The sequence below is a fragment of the Ceratotherium simum genome, chromosome 35, assembly GCF_057802395.1.
Source record: "Ceratotherium simum simum isolate JZ-2026a chromosome 35, ASM5780239v1, whole genome shotgun sequence".
Classification (NCBI taxonomy): Eukaryota; Metazoa; Chordata; class Mammalia; order Perissodactyla; family Rhinocerotidae; genus Ceratotherium; species Ceratotherium simum.
In genome coordinates, this window is record NC_141934.1 from 22,334,734 (window position 1) to 22,349,444 (window position 14,711).

The 14,711-nt window shown below is 38.8% G+C and overlaps 1 protein-coding gene across 3 annotated transcripts in view; it reads right to left on the bottom strand.

Moving 5' to 3' along the window:
- Positions 1-14,711, bottom strand: part of MAPKAPK5 (MAPK activated protein kinase 5) — a 39,819-nt gene that overhangs the window by 12,803 nt on the left and 12,305 nt on the right. For all 3 annotated transcript variants that reach the window (XM_014787104.2, XM_004429972.3, XM_087424208.1), the window contains 6 exons: positions 13,852-13,925; positions 13,284-13,359; positions 12,182-12,279; positions 10,559-10,667; positions 8,982-9,071; positions 8,158-8,253 (listed from right to left, as the gene is read on the bottom strand). In XM_014787104.2, the coding sequence (XP_014642590.1) occupies positions 8,158-8,253; positions 8,982-9,071; positions 10,559-10,667; positions 12,182-12,279; positions 13,284-13,359; positions 13,852-13,925 (543 nt within the window). The remainder of the gene's footprint in view (positions 1-8,157; positions 8,254-8,981; positions 9,072-10,558; positions 10,668-12,181; positions 12,280-13,283; positions 13,360-13,851; positions 13,926-14,711) is intronic.

A 14,711-nucleotide genomic window follows, 5' to 3' on the forward strand; every position in this document is an offset into this window, starting at 1 on the left:
TTTCGGAAGGCTCAATATTGTTAAGATGTCAATGCTCTCATATGGAACCACACCTCTAAAACAACCCTACACAAAATCCAAGCAGGCTTTTTTGTAGAAATCAACAGCTGATTCTAAAGTACATATGGAAATGCAAAGAAATTTGAATAGCCAAAACACCTATGAAAAAGAAGAACAAAATTGGACAGCTAACACTACCTTATTTCAAGAATTATTAAAAAGCTACAATAATCAAGACACTATGGTATTGGTGTAAAGACAGACAAGGAGATCAATGGAACAGAATAGTAAATCCAAAAATATACCCACATATATACATTTAACTGATTTTTGACAAAGGCTCAAAAGCAATGTGGTGGAGAAAAGACAGCCTTTTCAACAAACGGTGCTTGAACAACTGGATATCCAAACTCTAAAAAATGAACTTTGGATCCATACCTTACATATTATACAAAAATTAACTCAAAATGGATCATAGACCTAAATGTAAAACCTAAAATTATAAAACTGGTAGGAGAAAATCTTTGTGATCTTGGGTTAGACAAAGATTTCTTACACAGGAAACCAAAAGCGGAGTCCATAAAAAATTTTTTTTAATTGATAAATTGGCCTTCACCAAAATAAAATCTTCTGGGGCCAGCCCAGTGGTGTAGTGGTTAAGTTCATGCAGTCCGCTTTGGCGGCCCGGGATCGTGGGTTCAGATCCCAGGTGTGGACCTACATACCACTCGTCAAGCCATGCTGTGGCGGTGTCCCACATACAAAATAGAGGAGGATTGCCATAGATGTTAGCTCAGGGACAGTATTCCTCAAGCAAAAAGAAGAAGATTGGCAACAGATGTTAGCTTAGGGCCAATCTTCCTCACCAAAAAATAAAATAAAATAAAATAAAATCTTCTGCTCCTCAAGAGACACTGTTAAGAGAATAAAAAGATAAGCCACACATTGGAAGAAAATCTTTCCAAAGCATATATCTGATAAAGGACTTATATCCAAAATATATAAAGAACTCTCAGATTCAGCAATAAGAAAACAAACAACCCAATTTAAAAAACAGGGAAAAGATGTGAACAGACTTCACCAAAGAAAATATACAAAAGGCAAAGAAGCGCCATGAAAAGATGCTCAACATTATTAGTCAGTAGAGAAATGCTAATTAAAACCACAATGAAATACTACTACATACCCACTAAAATGCCTAAAATTTAAAAGACTATCCATACCAAATTCTGGTGAGAACGTGGAGGACCTGAAATTTTCAAACACTGCTGATGGGAATGTAAAATTGTATAACCACTTTGGAAAACAATTTGGCAGTTTCTAAATAAGTTAAATATATCTACCATATATCTAGCAATTCCACTTCTAGGTATTTACCCAAGAGAAAAGGAAATAAATGTCATATAAAAAATGGTACACAAGCATTTATAAAAGCTTTATTTGTGATAGCCAAAAACTGAAAACAACCCAAATGTCCATCAATAGATGAATGGGTAAACAAACCATGGTATACCCACATAAATAAATGCTTCTCAGCAATAAGAAACAGAAGAACTGTGCCGGCCCCGTGGCTTAGCGGTTAAGTGCACGTGCTCCACTACTGGCGGCTCAATCCGGGGGTTCGGATCCCGGGTGCGCACCAACGCACCGCTTCTCCGGCCATGCTGAGGCCGCGTCCCACATACAGCAACTAGAAGGATGTGCAACTATGACATACAACTATCTACTGGGACTTTGGTGGGGGAGGGGAAGGAGAGTTGGCAATAGATGTTAGCGCCAGTCTTCCTCAGCAAAAAGAGGAGGATAAGGGCCGGCCCCGTGGCTTGGTGGTTAAGTGTGCGCGCTCCGATGCTGGTGGCCCGGGGTTCGGATCCTGGGCGTGCACCGAGGCACCACTTCTCTGTCCATCCTGAGGCCGAGTTCCACATACAGCAACTAGAAGGATGTGCAGCTATGACATACAACTATCTACTGGGGCTTTGGGGGGAAAAATAAATAAATAAAATCTTTAAAAAAAAAAAAAAAAGAGGAGGATTAGCATGGATGTTAGCTCAGGGCTGATCTTCCTCACAAAAAAAAAAAAAAAGAAAGAAACAAAAGAACTATTGATACATGCAACAACGTGGATAAATCTTAAAGTAATTATACTGAGTGAAAGAAAATCCCCCAAAAAGAAAATACTGTATGATATGCTACTTTATATCTAAATCTACAGAAAATACAAACTCATCTATAATGACAGGAAGCAGATCAGTGGTTGTCTGGGAATGAGGGGACAAAGAGAGGGGCAGGGAAGGATTACCAACGGGCCTGATACAACTTTTGGCGGTGATGGATATGTTCACTACTTTGTATGATGGTTTAATGAGTATGTATAAATATATATGTCAAAACTTACAAATTGTGCAATTTAAATAGGTATAGTTTATCATGTATCAATTATATCTCAATAAAATAGCCTCTTTAAAAAAAGATGGCTTCCTTTATAAAACAAGTCTTGAAAAGAATAAACACCAGCTATATAAAAAACAGATGACACTCCAGCCATGATAGATTAACAAGTACAACTTGGCGTTCCCACCATATACAACTAGAATATTGGGCAAAATATAAGAAATAGCTGTTTTCTGACACTGAACAATAGGCAATACAGGTCAGTGAACCCTGAGAGATAGCAAGCAAATGTGCTAAGCCCTATGATCTGCTAAGAGGCACTTTCTGGAATGCAGTGCAGGGAAAGAGAATCTAAACAGGGCATAGGGGCTCACAGAGTTCAGCAATGTGGCTAAAATTTGTGGAGCAGAGTACCAACTGTGGAAAAACTACACAAAAATCTGCATAAGGATCCCTTTGAGTCTTTGGCTAAATAGTAAGCTGCATACAGTAGAGCAAGACTCGGGCCAGCCCCGTGGCTTAGCGGTTAAGTGCGCGCGCTCCGCTGCTGGCGGCCCAGGTTCGAATCCCGGGCACACACTGACGCACTGCTTCTCCGGCCATGCTGAGGCCTCGTCCCACATACAGCAACCAGAAGGATGTGCAGCTATGACATACAACTATCTACTGGGGCTTTGGGGGGAATTTAAATAAGTTATTAAATATATTGAGGTACATAAAGGTGAACATGAACAAAATGAGAAGAGAAACAGATGATATAAATCTGAAATGAAGAAATTCACAGATTAAACAATGCAGAAGAAAAGAGTAGTGAAATCGAAAACCTAGCAATAGAACCTAGCCAAAGTGAAGCACAGATAGAAAAAAAAGATGGGAAAAAAAAAATATTGGAACCTCAGTGTCCTGTGTATGATCTAACATACATGTAATTAGAGTCTCAGAAAAAAGGGAGAGAGAGGATGGGCAGAAAAATACTCGAAGAAATGTGTGAAATATTTCCTAAATTGATAAATACTATAAACTGACAGATCCAAGGAACTCAACAAACCCTGAGAAAGAACAACAAACACCTACCCACACCATAATCAAATTGCTGGGACTTCTGTTTCTGTCCAGAATGTAGAAAGCTGGAGAGTGTCACTCTACCCAACCCCCAATAGCAAGGAAAAGCCAGATAAACTAAAAAAATCATCCCTATTCTTAAGCCCATCAGAGACCAGAGGTCTCATGACAATGAGTATTCTACAATCTAAAAAAAAAAGTCCCTTCCAAGAAGGGACAAGATGTGAAGATTGGCTCACCTGTGACAGAGCCCAGGAGGAAGCACTGTAGCATGCCATATGCGTAAAAGGAATCCAGCTAAATTTTTAACAAATTGCTAAAGGCAAAGTGTGGGCTAGCTTGAGGGGCTAGCAGACCCCCTAGGAGCCGTAGAAACAAGGAGAGTTTGCACCCACTCACGGGGTCTTCTGCGTGGACTTCCACCAGATGCTCACGAGACTCAAGAAGACATGACCTGCCCAAGACTGAGGCTGGTTCAGAAAAAGATACCTCCCCACTCCTCGCTCCTGTCACCCCCACCAGGCTAGCAAGCACCAAGTAATAAGTAACAGGAGTCTACTGCTAAGGGAGGAGAGACTGTGAAGCGAGAGCCCCTCTGAGGCACATGTGCATAGGCAAGGCCAAAGCTGAAGGTGGAAAAGGAACATTAAAAAAAAAAAAAACCCTGTAGCACCCCAGCCCCCACCCTAAACACAAGGTAACAAGAGAAGAGTCCCAAGCTGGTGGTGCACTGAAGATAACTACAGCAACAACAAAACTCAAACTCAGCTCAACTCCTGAGTAGACTGATTGAATCCCCTACCCCCACAACTAAAGGGCTAACAGCAAAAGCAGCAAGCCCACTTCCAGACATAAATACTATTCACCTCCCTCTCTACAGATCCTAAAGATATTTAAAAGGTTAGTAAGAGATTATCATAATTTTATACCAATAAATTCAACAACAGTCAAATTTCTTGAAAGACACAAATTACTAAAACTGGCTCAAGAAGAAATACAAAAACTCAATAGATCTATATCTATTTTTTAAATTGATTACATCATTAAAAATCTTTCCACATGGGCTGGCCCCGTGGCTTAGCAGTTAAGTGGGCGCGCTCCTCTACTGGCGGCCTGGGTTCGGATCCCGGGCGCACACCAACGCACCGCTTATCCGGCCATGCTGAGGCCGCGTCCCACATACAGCAACTAGAAGGATGTGCAACTATGACATACAACTATCTACTGGAGCTTTGGGGGAAAAAAAAAAGGAGGAGGATTGGCAATAGATGTTAGCTCAGAGCCAGTCTTCCTCAGCAAAAAGAGGAGGATTAGCGTGGATGTTAGCTCAGGGCTGATCTCCCTCACAAAATAAATAAATAAATAAATAAATAAAACTGTTAAAAAAAAAATCTTTCCACAGTAGAAACTCCCAAATACCAATCTTACATAAACTGTTTCAGAAAATAAAGGAGGAGGACACACTTCCCAACTAATTGTATAAGGCTAGCATTACCCTGATAGCCTGAAACTAGGCAAAGACATTACAAGAAAAGATTATGGACCAATATCCCTTTTGTTAAAAGACACAGAAATCCTTAACAAAATATTAGCAAATCAAATCAGGCAAGAAGATAATATATCATGGCTAAGCGAGGTTTATCCCAGGGATGTAAGATTGGTATAACATTTGAAAATCAATTAATTCATCATATTAACAAAATAAAGAAGAAAAAATATATCATCAGCTCAATAGATGCAGGGAAAGCATTGGACAAAATTTTAACATATTCTCTTTCAGTAAACTAGAAATAGAAAGAAGCGTCCTCAAACTGATAAGGGACAGCTACAAAAAACATAATAGTAATATCATACTTAATGGTTAAAGATTGAACATTTTTTCTATAACATCAAAATCAAGGCAAGGATGTCTGCTCTCATCATATTCAACTGGTGGTCCCACCCAGTACAATAAAGCACGGAAAAGAAATAAAAGCAAGGGCCAGCCCCATGGCTTCGTGGTTAAGTTCGTGCGCTCCGCTGCTGGCGGCCCGGGGTTCGGATCCCGGGCGCGTACCGACTCACTGCTTCTCCGGCCATGCTGAGGCCACGTCCCACATACAGCAACTAGAAGGACATGCAGCTATGACGTACAACTATCTACTGGGCCTTTGGGGGAAAATTAAATAAATAAATAAATAAATAATTTAAAAAAAAAAGAAATAAAAGGCAAACATACTGGAAAGAACAAGGTAAAACTGTATTAACAGATGACATGATCTTGTATGTAGAAAATTTTAACAAATCTACAAAAAATCTACTGGAATTAATAAATGAATTTAGTAAAATCCCAGCATACAAGGGATCAAAAATCATTTGTATTTCTATAAACTAGCAAGAAACAATTGGAAAATGAAATTGTTTAAAATATTTCCAATAGCATCTAAAAACATAAAATATAGGAATAAATTTAAGAAAATCTGTATAAGACCTATACACTAAGAAATATGAACATTTCTAAGAAAAAGACCTAAATAAATAGAGAGAAATACCATTTTCATTGATCGGAAGATTTTATATTAAGATGTCAGTTCTCTCCAAATTCATCTATAGATCAAACACAATCCAAATCAAATCCCAAGAGGTTTTTCTGTTATAGAGAAGTGAATTCTAAACTATGGAGAAATGCAAAGGATCCAGAATAGTCAAAACAATTTGGAAAAAAAATAAATTTGAAGGACTTATTACACTACCTAAGGTCAAGACTTAATATAAAGCTACAGTAATCCAGATGATATTGCCGTAAGGATAGACATATATATCAAATAAACAGAATAGAATCTAGAATAGACCAACACATATATAGTCAATTGATTTTCAACAAAACTGCAAGGTAATTCAATGATGCCAGGATAGTCTTTCGGCAAATGATGTGGAAACAACCTGACATCCAAAAAGAAAAAAAAAGAAAGAAACTTGACCCTGATTGTTACATATACACAAAAAAATAACTCAAATGGATCACAGTCTGCAATGTTAAAGCTAAAACTATAACCTTTAATAAGAAAACATGAGAAAATCTTCATGTCCATGGGTATGGAAAGACCTCTTAGACAGGAACAAAAAGCCTAACCATCAAAAAAAAAATTGGTGACTCAGATTCAACCAAAATTAAAAACTTCTGCTATTGAAAAGACCATTAAGAAAATTGAAAAGCAAGCCACAGACTAAGAGAAATATTCATAATGCATATGTGGTAGGCAGAATAATGGCCTCCCAAAAATGTTCATGTCCTAATCCCTGGACCCCGTCAAAGAGACTTTGCAGATTTGATTAAACTAAGGATCTTGAAATGGGGTTTATCTTGGATTATCCAAGTGGATCCAATGTAATCGCAAGGGTCTTTATAAGAGGGAGGCAAGAGCGTCAGAGTTAGAAAGAGAGATTGGAAGAAGCTACACTGCTGGCTTCGAAAATGGAAGATGCGACAAGCCAAAGAATGTGAGCAGCCACTAGAAGCGGGAAAAGGCAAAGAAATGGATTCTTCCCTAGAGCTTCCAAAAGGAACACAGTCTTGCTGACACCTTGAACCATTTCAGACTTCTGACCTCCAAAACTGTAAGGTAATAAATGCATGTTGTTTTAAGCCAATAAGTTTGTGGCAATTTGTTACAGAAAGCAGTAAAAAATTAATACATATATATGACAAAGAACTCGTATCCAGAATACAATAAAAAATTCTCATACCTCAATTACAAAACCAACACAAAAAAAGGACAAAATATTTGTATCCATAGTTCACAACAGAATGTTGTACCCATATTTCACAACAGAATAGCCAAAAAACACATGAAAAAATACTCAACAACAGTAGCTATCAGGAAAATGCTATAATTAAATCCATAATGAAATAACACTACGTACCTACCAGAATGACTAAGATTATAAATACTAACAAACGTGAGTTGGTGCTAAGAACACAAAGCAACTGGAACTCTTATACTTTACTGGTGCATAAGTAAAATGGTACAACCATTTTGGAAAAAGATATTATGTAAGAGGGGAAGAATATGTCCCCCAAAACTTGTAAATGAATGTTCCTAGCAGCTTTATTCATTAACAGCCAAGAATGGGAAACAACCCAAAATGGTCATCAGTCAGTGAATGGATAAACAAACATGGCTTAGTCATACGATAGAATACTACTTAGCAATAAAAAGGAACTAACTACTGATACATGCAGCCACATGGATGAATTTTAAAAACACGCTAAGCAAAAGAAGTGAAACACAAAAGCTACAGGAATTCCATTCTTATGAAATTTTATACAGGCAAAACTAACCAATAATGACAGAAAGCAGATCAGTGCGTTGCCCGAGGCTAGGGGTTAAGTTGGGAGGAGACTGACTGCAAAGGTGCACAAGACAGCTTTTAAAGTGATGGAAGTGTTTTCTATCTTGATTGTGGTGGTGATCATGCAGGAGTATCTCATCAAACTACACTTAAAGTAGGAGTATTTTATTGTATACAAATCATACCTCAATAAAGTTGATTTTAAAAGAATAAAATGCCTACCCCAAATTAAGCAGCTTGTTGGTTTCTGAAGCTGAGTTCTCCCCCTCCCATTTGTAATACACGCCTACTTGTGCTGTAGAACAAAAGAAACAAGAATCTACAGGCAGCTTAATGATACATCTTATGGCAGAAACAGCACATGCTTACCTGAGGTGCTACATAGTAAGGGGTGAACTGGGGTGTCATCAAGTCACCTTGGTCAATTTTGGCAAATCCAAAGTCACACAACTTCACTGGGGCATCCTGAAATAAAACAAATGGGAGTCATTGCTCCAGAGTTCTCAGTAAACATTAAAGGAAAATCCAAAAGCAAGACATGTTACCTTGCACTCTCATGAGTTACTGGCTGAGACCTGAGCCAATCAGTAGCACATCCTCAGGTCTGGCGACAATGGTTCATATTAAGGAATTGTTCTTAGTAATACAGAAGTAAGGAATTTTTACACTCACACTTAGCCTTGTTTTATAACTTATAAAGGCAGCACTGAAATCAAGAATTCAGTCAAATGTCCCCTAACTCTATCTATTGGCCCATTATCTCTCCTCAATTCAGGATGCTGCTTCCCTCTTAACATTAGCTTCATGATAGCCAGAGCAACTTATGTGATGGGACATGGTGCAAGGGGTGAGGCTGGAGAGGAAAACACACCTTATCAGGGTTAACAGCAAATACAACTATTGAGTTTCAAGGTAATATATAACGGCATATATAATAGCATATAACCCTTCCCAAAGTCCCTCCAAATAATATCCAAAACTTTAAGTCCTACAAATACATATCTGTATCATCCAAAATTATCAATGCCAGGGTATGATACAATTTCTCTGAGCCTCTAGCAAGGGAACAAGTAGGAAAAGTAAGCTCTTCACCATGGATTCAGAGCACTCCAAAAACATACATATCTACACACCCATTCCTGAACTATGTTGAAATCGGCAGCACTAAAATGCAGAAAAGCAAGTCATCTCACCAAAGAGTTATCCTTGAAGAGCAGATTTTCAGGCTTGAGGTCTCTATGTGCGATGTTTAACAAGTGACAGTGCTGTAGAGCCAAAGCTATCTGGAAAAGGACATAATGGAGCAACCACATCTTAGAAAAGAGAACTCTTCAATGCCCCTGGTTTAGAGAATGCAGGACGTTAAAAAAATGATCCTTAATTAAGTCAATTAAGACTATCGTCAGTTTTCAATTCTAAAGCAGAAATTAAGCAAGACTGTGTACCAAGAAACAGAAATGAATTAAGCTTAGTTTAACTGCAACCTGTATTTTGTTAAACAAAAAGAAAAATACAACAGTAAAACAGTTCTTTGTCAGAATAAACTGATAGTTAAATCCTGTACGAAATGGGAAAAATGAAATGCTTCCGTCTGCATTCATCTGAGGTGACAAGCACTGCAGAGCAAACACTGTGCAAGGCAGTCTGCAGCAGGCCTGGGCTCCCCTAGCAGGCAGCAGGTACTACCACCTGGCTCTGGGGAGAACGGCACTCTCCAGAGAGCTCAACTTCAAGTTCTGCCTTCAAGAAAAACGGAAGGCAGCTGACTACATTTTTCCACCTGATGTTCCAATTTGCTCATCCCACTTGTTGAAAACGTTGCCTGTTCAGGTGGATTTGAAGGGTTTTTATTTTACAGAAGAGTATCAGAGCTCACCCTTTAGTCCTAACATTTGAAAAATACAAGGTGTAATTTTTTAGATTAAATAGAAAGAACAAATTCTACCTGTTCTTCAACTCTCAGTATGGAATTGTCTTGGTATTTCAAATATTAGTTCCTCCCTACCAGAAAGGAGGCATCAAAAAATGCTTGAGGCTCATGGAAAATTTGAAAGAATTTTTTATTAAGAACCAATTGTGCTATGCTTCCTGCTTTTCTTTGCCTTGCTTGCTTGGCCTCAAAATAAGCCTTGAGGGTTTAGCTTTTCACCTCCTCAAGAGGTTATTATTTCCAGTTGGATTCCTAGTATTGTTTGTGACATAAACCATTTCTCTAAGCAATAAAATGTGATGTCAAAATAGAGAGAATATAATCAGGAATAACCCAGAATTACAAAGACCTATTAAAATACTACAGGATTTTAATAATAATACTACAGAATACTATTAAAATCTGATGAGAGAAAGATGACTCATAAGCAAAAAGTATCATATACACAATTGTCTTAGAACATATGTTTATACCATACAATCTTTCAGGTGGTATCAGCAGCATTTTATCTCAAAGTCCAATAACAGTGCTTGGAAGCTGCATGTCTAAAATATCTACAGACTGCAAAGGAGTAAGATTACCTTCCTTCCAGAGTTTATTTAAATCTGATAATAGACAAACAACTGACAACCACTTAAGAATACAGTCCCCCCCCAAAGAAAAAAAGGGGTCACATTTTCACATTTCTCCTGTCAAGGCATCTTTTCTGATTACATAACAAAGCAGGCAATGAGAGATCAAATAGAGCTTTTCTTCAAGCTTTCTTTTATTCCCCCCAATGAAATTGTGCTTGTTAACCAACACTGTTGGCGGTTTGATCGGTACCCGGGGTTAACTTGCCTGCTTTGTTACTTGGCTGGCTTGCTTCTCTGTAAAGTGCCGGTGCTGGCTGATTCTGTGAAATAGCTCTCCCCCTTCCATCATCTCCATTACAATTAAGAGTCGAGCCCTGTTTGAAAGCATTTGATTTTGTTAAGTTAAAAAAAAAAAAAACTGAAACATCAAGTAGCTAACCTAAAGATACCTCACCTACAAAGTGTGTAACTACTTCCTAAGTGTAGTCCTACCAAGCCCCTCTGAGTTAGAACCCTTGTCACTACCAACAAGACACTAAGGATAAGGAATATCCCTGACCTAAAACTTTCGAAGAAGCTAAAATGGAAGTAAAAGAATTAGTTTTGAAGACAATGATCCTTTTGAAGATACTATACTTGTCATTACTAGATCTTCTTAAAGAATGACTTGTTAAAGGGTGACTAGAACTTGTTAAAGAGGGGGTGATCTTTTAAGTGACATGTTTTGTATATATATTTTAGGGCAGCTAGACTGAAAGTGAATTGAAAACAGAATATGACTTTGTGTAGTTATCTGGCTGGGTGCTGGGCTGTCCTGGTTATTCATTCTCATTCTGTGTGTGTGTGCATGCATGTGTGTCTCTCTCTCCACTCCCCGCCCCCACTCCACTAGTATTCTGTGACCAGTAGCATGCCCAGCAAGACAGCTGGACGGGGTTACACAGCTATTAAATAAAAGCAAAAATTTTCATCTTGTTTTAAAAAAAAATCTGAATTTCAGTTACCATTCTTTGATATAAATGCTTCCAGCTTCCATCCAAATGCTTTCACCAACAGAGCACAGTTGTAAGAAATAATCATTTGATTTCCCACTTGTTTTTACGTATCTCCACCTGGAAAACTCCTACCCACCACCTTCAAGTCCTAGCCTCCACATCACTGCTCTGTGAGACATCTCACCCCCCAGCCTACAGTTAGCAGCTCTCCTCCTTTGTAAGCTCAAAATATTTTAAGGATGCCTCTCCTCGGTGCCTATCATATTGCGATGATGATAGGTTTACATGTCAGTCCCCTCAGCAGAAACCATACCTTATTTAATTTTGAATTCCCTGGAAGAGAGTTAGAATGCCACCCAATGGGCTTGCCAGATACTTGGTGGCTAAAAGAATAATACTGATTTAGTCCTTTAAAAGGAATGTCAGATTAAGCCATCAGGGCTTTTTCCCATATCAACCTCTAAGACACTGCCTAGAATGTTTGGTTCCCTTTCACTAATTTGAAATAGAATCTGTTTTAATTCCACATTACATGCTTTTTTAAAAAAGAGAAAGTAATCACAATAATCAGGGGGCCAGGAGGGTGGGTGGGGTTTAGATGAAACAAGACTGGCAATGAGTTGATACTGTCGAGGTTGGGTGATGGGTACTTGGGGATTCATTACATACTTCTGGCTGCTTTTACAAATGTTTGAAATTTTCCAAAATAAAAAGTAAAGGAGAGAAGAAAGAGAAAGCGGGGGGTGGGGGGGGGGGGGCCAAGGCAGAGAGGGAGGGAGGGAAGGAGACAAAGGGGTGGGGAGAGAGAGGGCACAAAAGAGAGGAAGACCCCACTACACCTTGGCCTACATATGGAGAGATGGGCATGTGATGATGACCCTGTGCAGTCTTACCTGGGGCTGGACTCATGAGGAAACTGTACACTGTTAGCAAACACTTCAATAATTTGAACTATATTTGAGTGTGTGGCACACATCATGTGCAGACGTACCTTAAAGAGAACAGAGGAAATGCTTCTGTACATAGGGGATGCCAACATTTTCTCTCCAAACTTCCCCCCAAAACTGACCACACTAGGCACAAGGGGATAAACTATTACAGTAAAAAAAACTTTATCACTTGGAATTATGTAAAAAAAAAAATTTTTTTTCATATACAGATTATCTCCTTAATGCTCTTTCCATGAATAAAACCTCAACAACAGATTTACTTTCTACTGTCCTATCTATTAGCAAATGAAAAATTTGGCAAATAATTCATTTTATTTCAGAAATTATTCATATATCTCTAAGCAAAAGAATAAGTTGTTCACTGCACATGTTGTTAACATGTCATCACCACATCCAGATAATCTGACACAATGTCTATTTTTAAAAACTAGAAACCCATCCTCAGAGCCCCCGTGCAGCCAGCACACTTTCTTTTTTTTTTTTTTTAAGATTTATTTATTTATTTCCCCCCCCCAAAGCCCCAGTAGATAGTTTTATGTCATAGCTGCACATCCTTCTAGTTGCTGCATGTGGGACGCGGCCTCAGCATGGCCGGAGAAGTGGTGCGTTGGTGCACGCCCGGGATCCGAACCCGGGCTGCCAGCAGTAGAGCATGTGCACTTAACCGCTAAGCCACGGGGCCAGCCCGCCAGCACACTTTCAAGATGCTTCACCAGACCCTCTTTGTACTATTTTATCTCCACTCTTCAAGGACCTTTTCCAATAAGCAAAAGCTGAAGTAAACCTGAAAACTTCAGGGTACAAGAATCACATTAAGTGAAAAAGAGCAAGAGGTGGTTGAAGGGAAATAAGACTAACAGCCTTTGGTACTGATAGACAGAAGACTGCTTTATGATGATAACTTGAATAGGGAAAAGGGATAAGTGTGGACATAAAACTCTTTGTGCATCTCTGCATTCTCTCCAGGAAGCTGCCTTACTTATAAAAAGAATAATTCTTAGGCACTTCAAATATTTAAGCAAGTCAAGGCAATAAAGGACCATACCTCATTTCTAGCTTTTGGACGATCAAAAAGAATTTTCAGTGCAAACCGTTCTTGGGTAGATTTCTTCACACAGACTCTAGATTTGGAGAAAAAATTCAATCAGAAATCATCTATGTTACAGTGAAAACTAATTTAACAAATTTGTTCTTTGAAAATTGTCCTTCTAAACAAGAATATATCCAGGTTCATCAGAATAAACTTGCCCCCAGGGCTAGCAGGTGGAAAGGCAGAGAAGCATCTCACCCACCCTTCACAGGCCTCAGATCCTGAGCCACATGAAATCAACTGGAGGCTGGCCAAGAAAGAAATAATGGCCTCTGCTGGCTACAGGTGACTCTCACAGCATCTCCACAGTATTGACATCTTAAATGAGTCTATCACAGACCATGTGACTCGGTCACTTAAATATATTTCTAAATGGAGGAGGAAAAGCCTATCATAAATACCTCCACTTGTTAAATTTAGGCTATTTTACAAATCTGGCATAGCTGATGCTTCTAATTTAAGATGTATTTCAAATGGCCCTTTTCAGAGCAATTTTGTCATAATTTGCACATAGGTTTCTTACCTAACTGGACCACTAATTCCAGCTCCCAGCTTCTGAGTCCAATTGATATTGTATTCCTCTAAAATGGAGGTTTCCTATTAAAATAAAAAAGGGAGGGGGCAGAGAATGATTCTCCAATTAAAAAGCTGAATAGGGGCCGGCCCCCTGGCCAAGTGGTTCAAGTTCCATACACTCTGCTTTGGTGGCCCGGGTTCGTGAGTTTGGGTCCTGGGCATGGACTTACTCCACTCGTCAGCCATGCTGTGGCAGCGACCCACATACAAAACAGAGGAAGACCGGCACAGATGTCAGCTCAGAGTGAATCTCCCTCAAGTGAAAAAAGAGAAAGATTGGCAGCAGATGTTAGCTCAGGGCGAATCTTCCTCAGCCAAAAAAAAGCTGAATAATTAAGCAGACATGGGACAACAGAAGAATTTATCACTCAACATCTCATCTTCTGAGACAATCTGATAAGCAGAGCTTTGTGTTCTGTAGGGCTTTATAATTAGACATTTTGTCTAAATGACTAGGTTAGGCATTGTTTTTTAACATAAGGAACAGCAAAAACTTTAGGATAAAAAGAAATTCTTCAGCTCATCTACAAGGTCCATTTGAGTAGACAATGTGGGGTTTTTGGGGGGTTTTTTGGAGTGTAGGGGGAAGATATTCTCTCAAAATGCTTACTACTGAATACTTATTTGCTAAAATGGTCAAGTGGGTTTTCTGAGATTTCAGAAAGACTGGTCTGATATATGCTGCTATGATATAGAGGCCTATATCCTTGAACAAGTTAATCAAATTTTTGGAATAACCAAATAAATTGAGACTTAAAAGTGCAAATAAAATAGTAGTAAATTTATCTAATTTTCAACAGCACCACT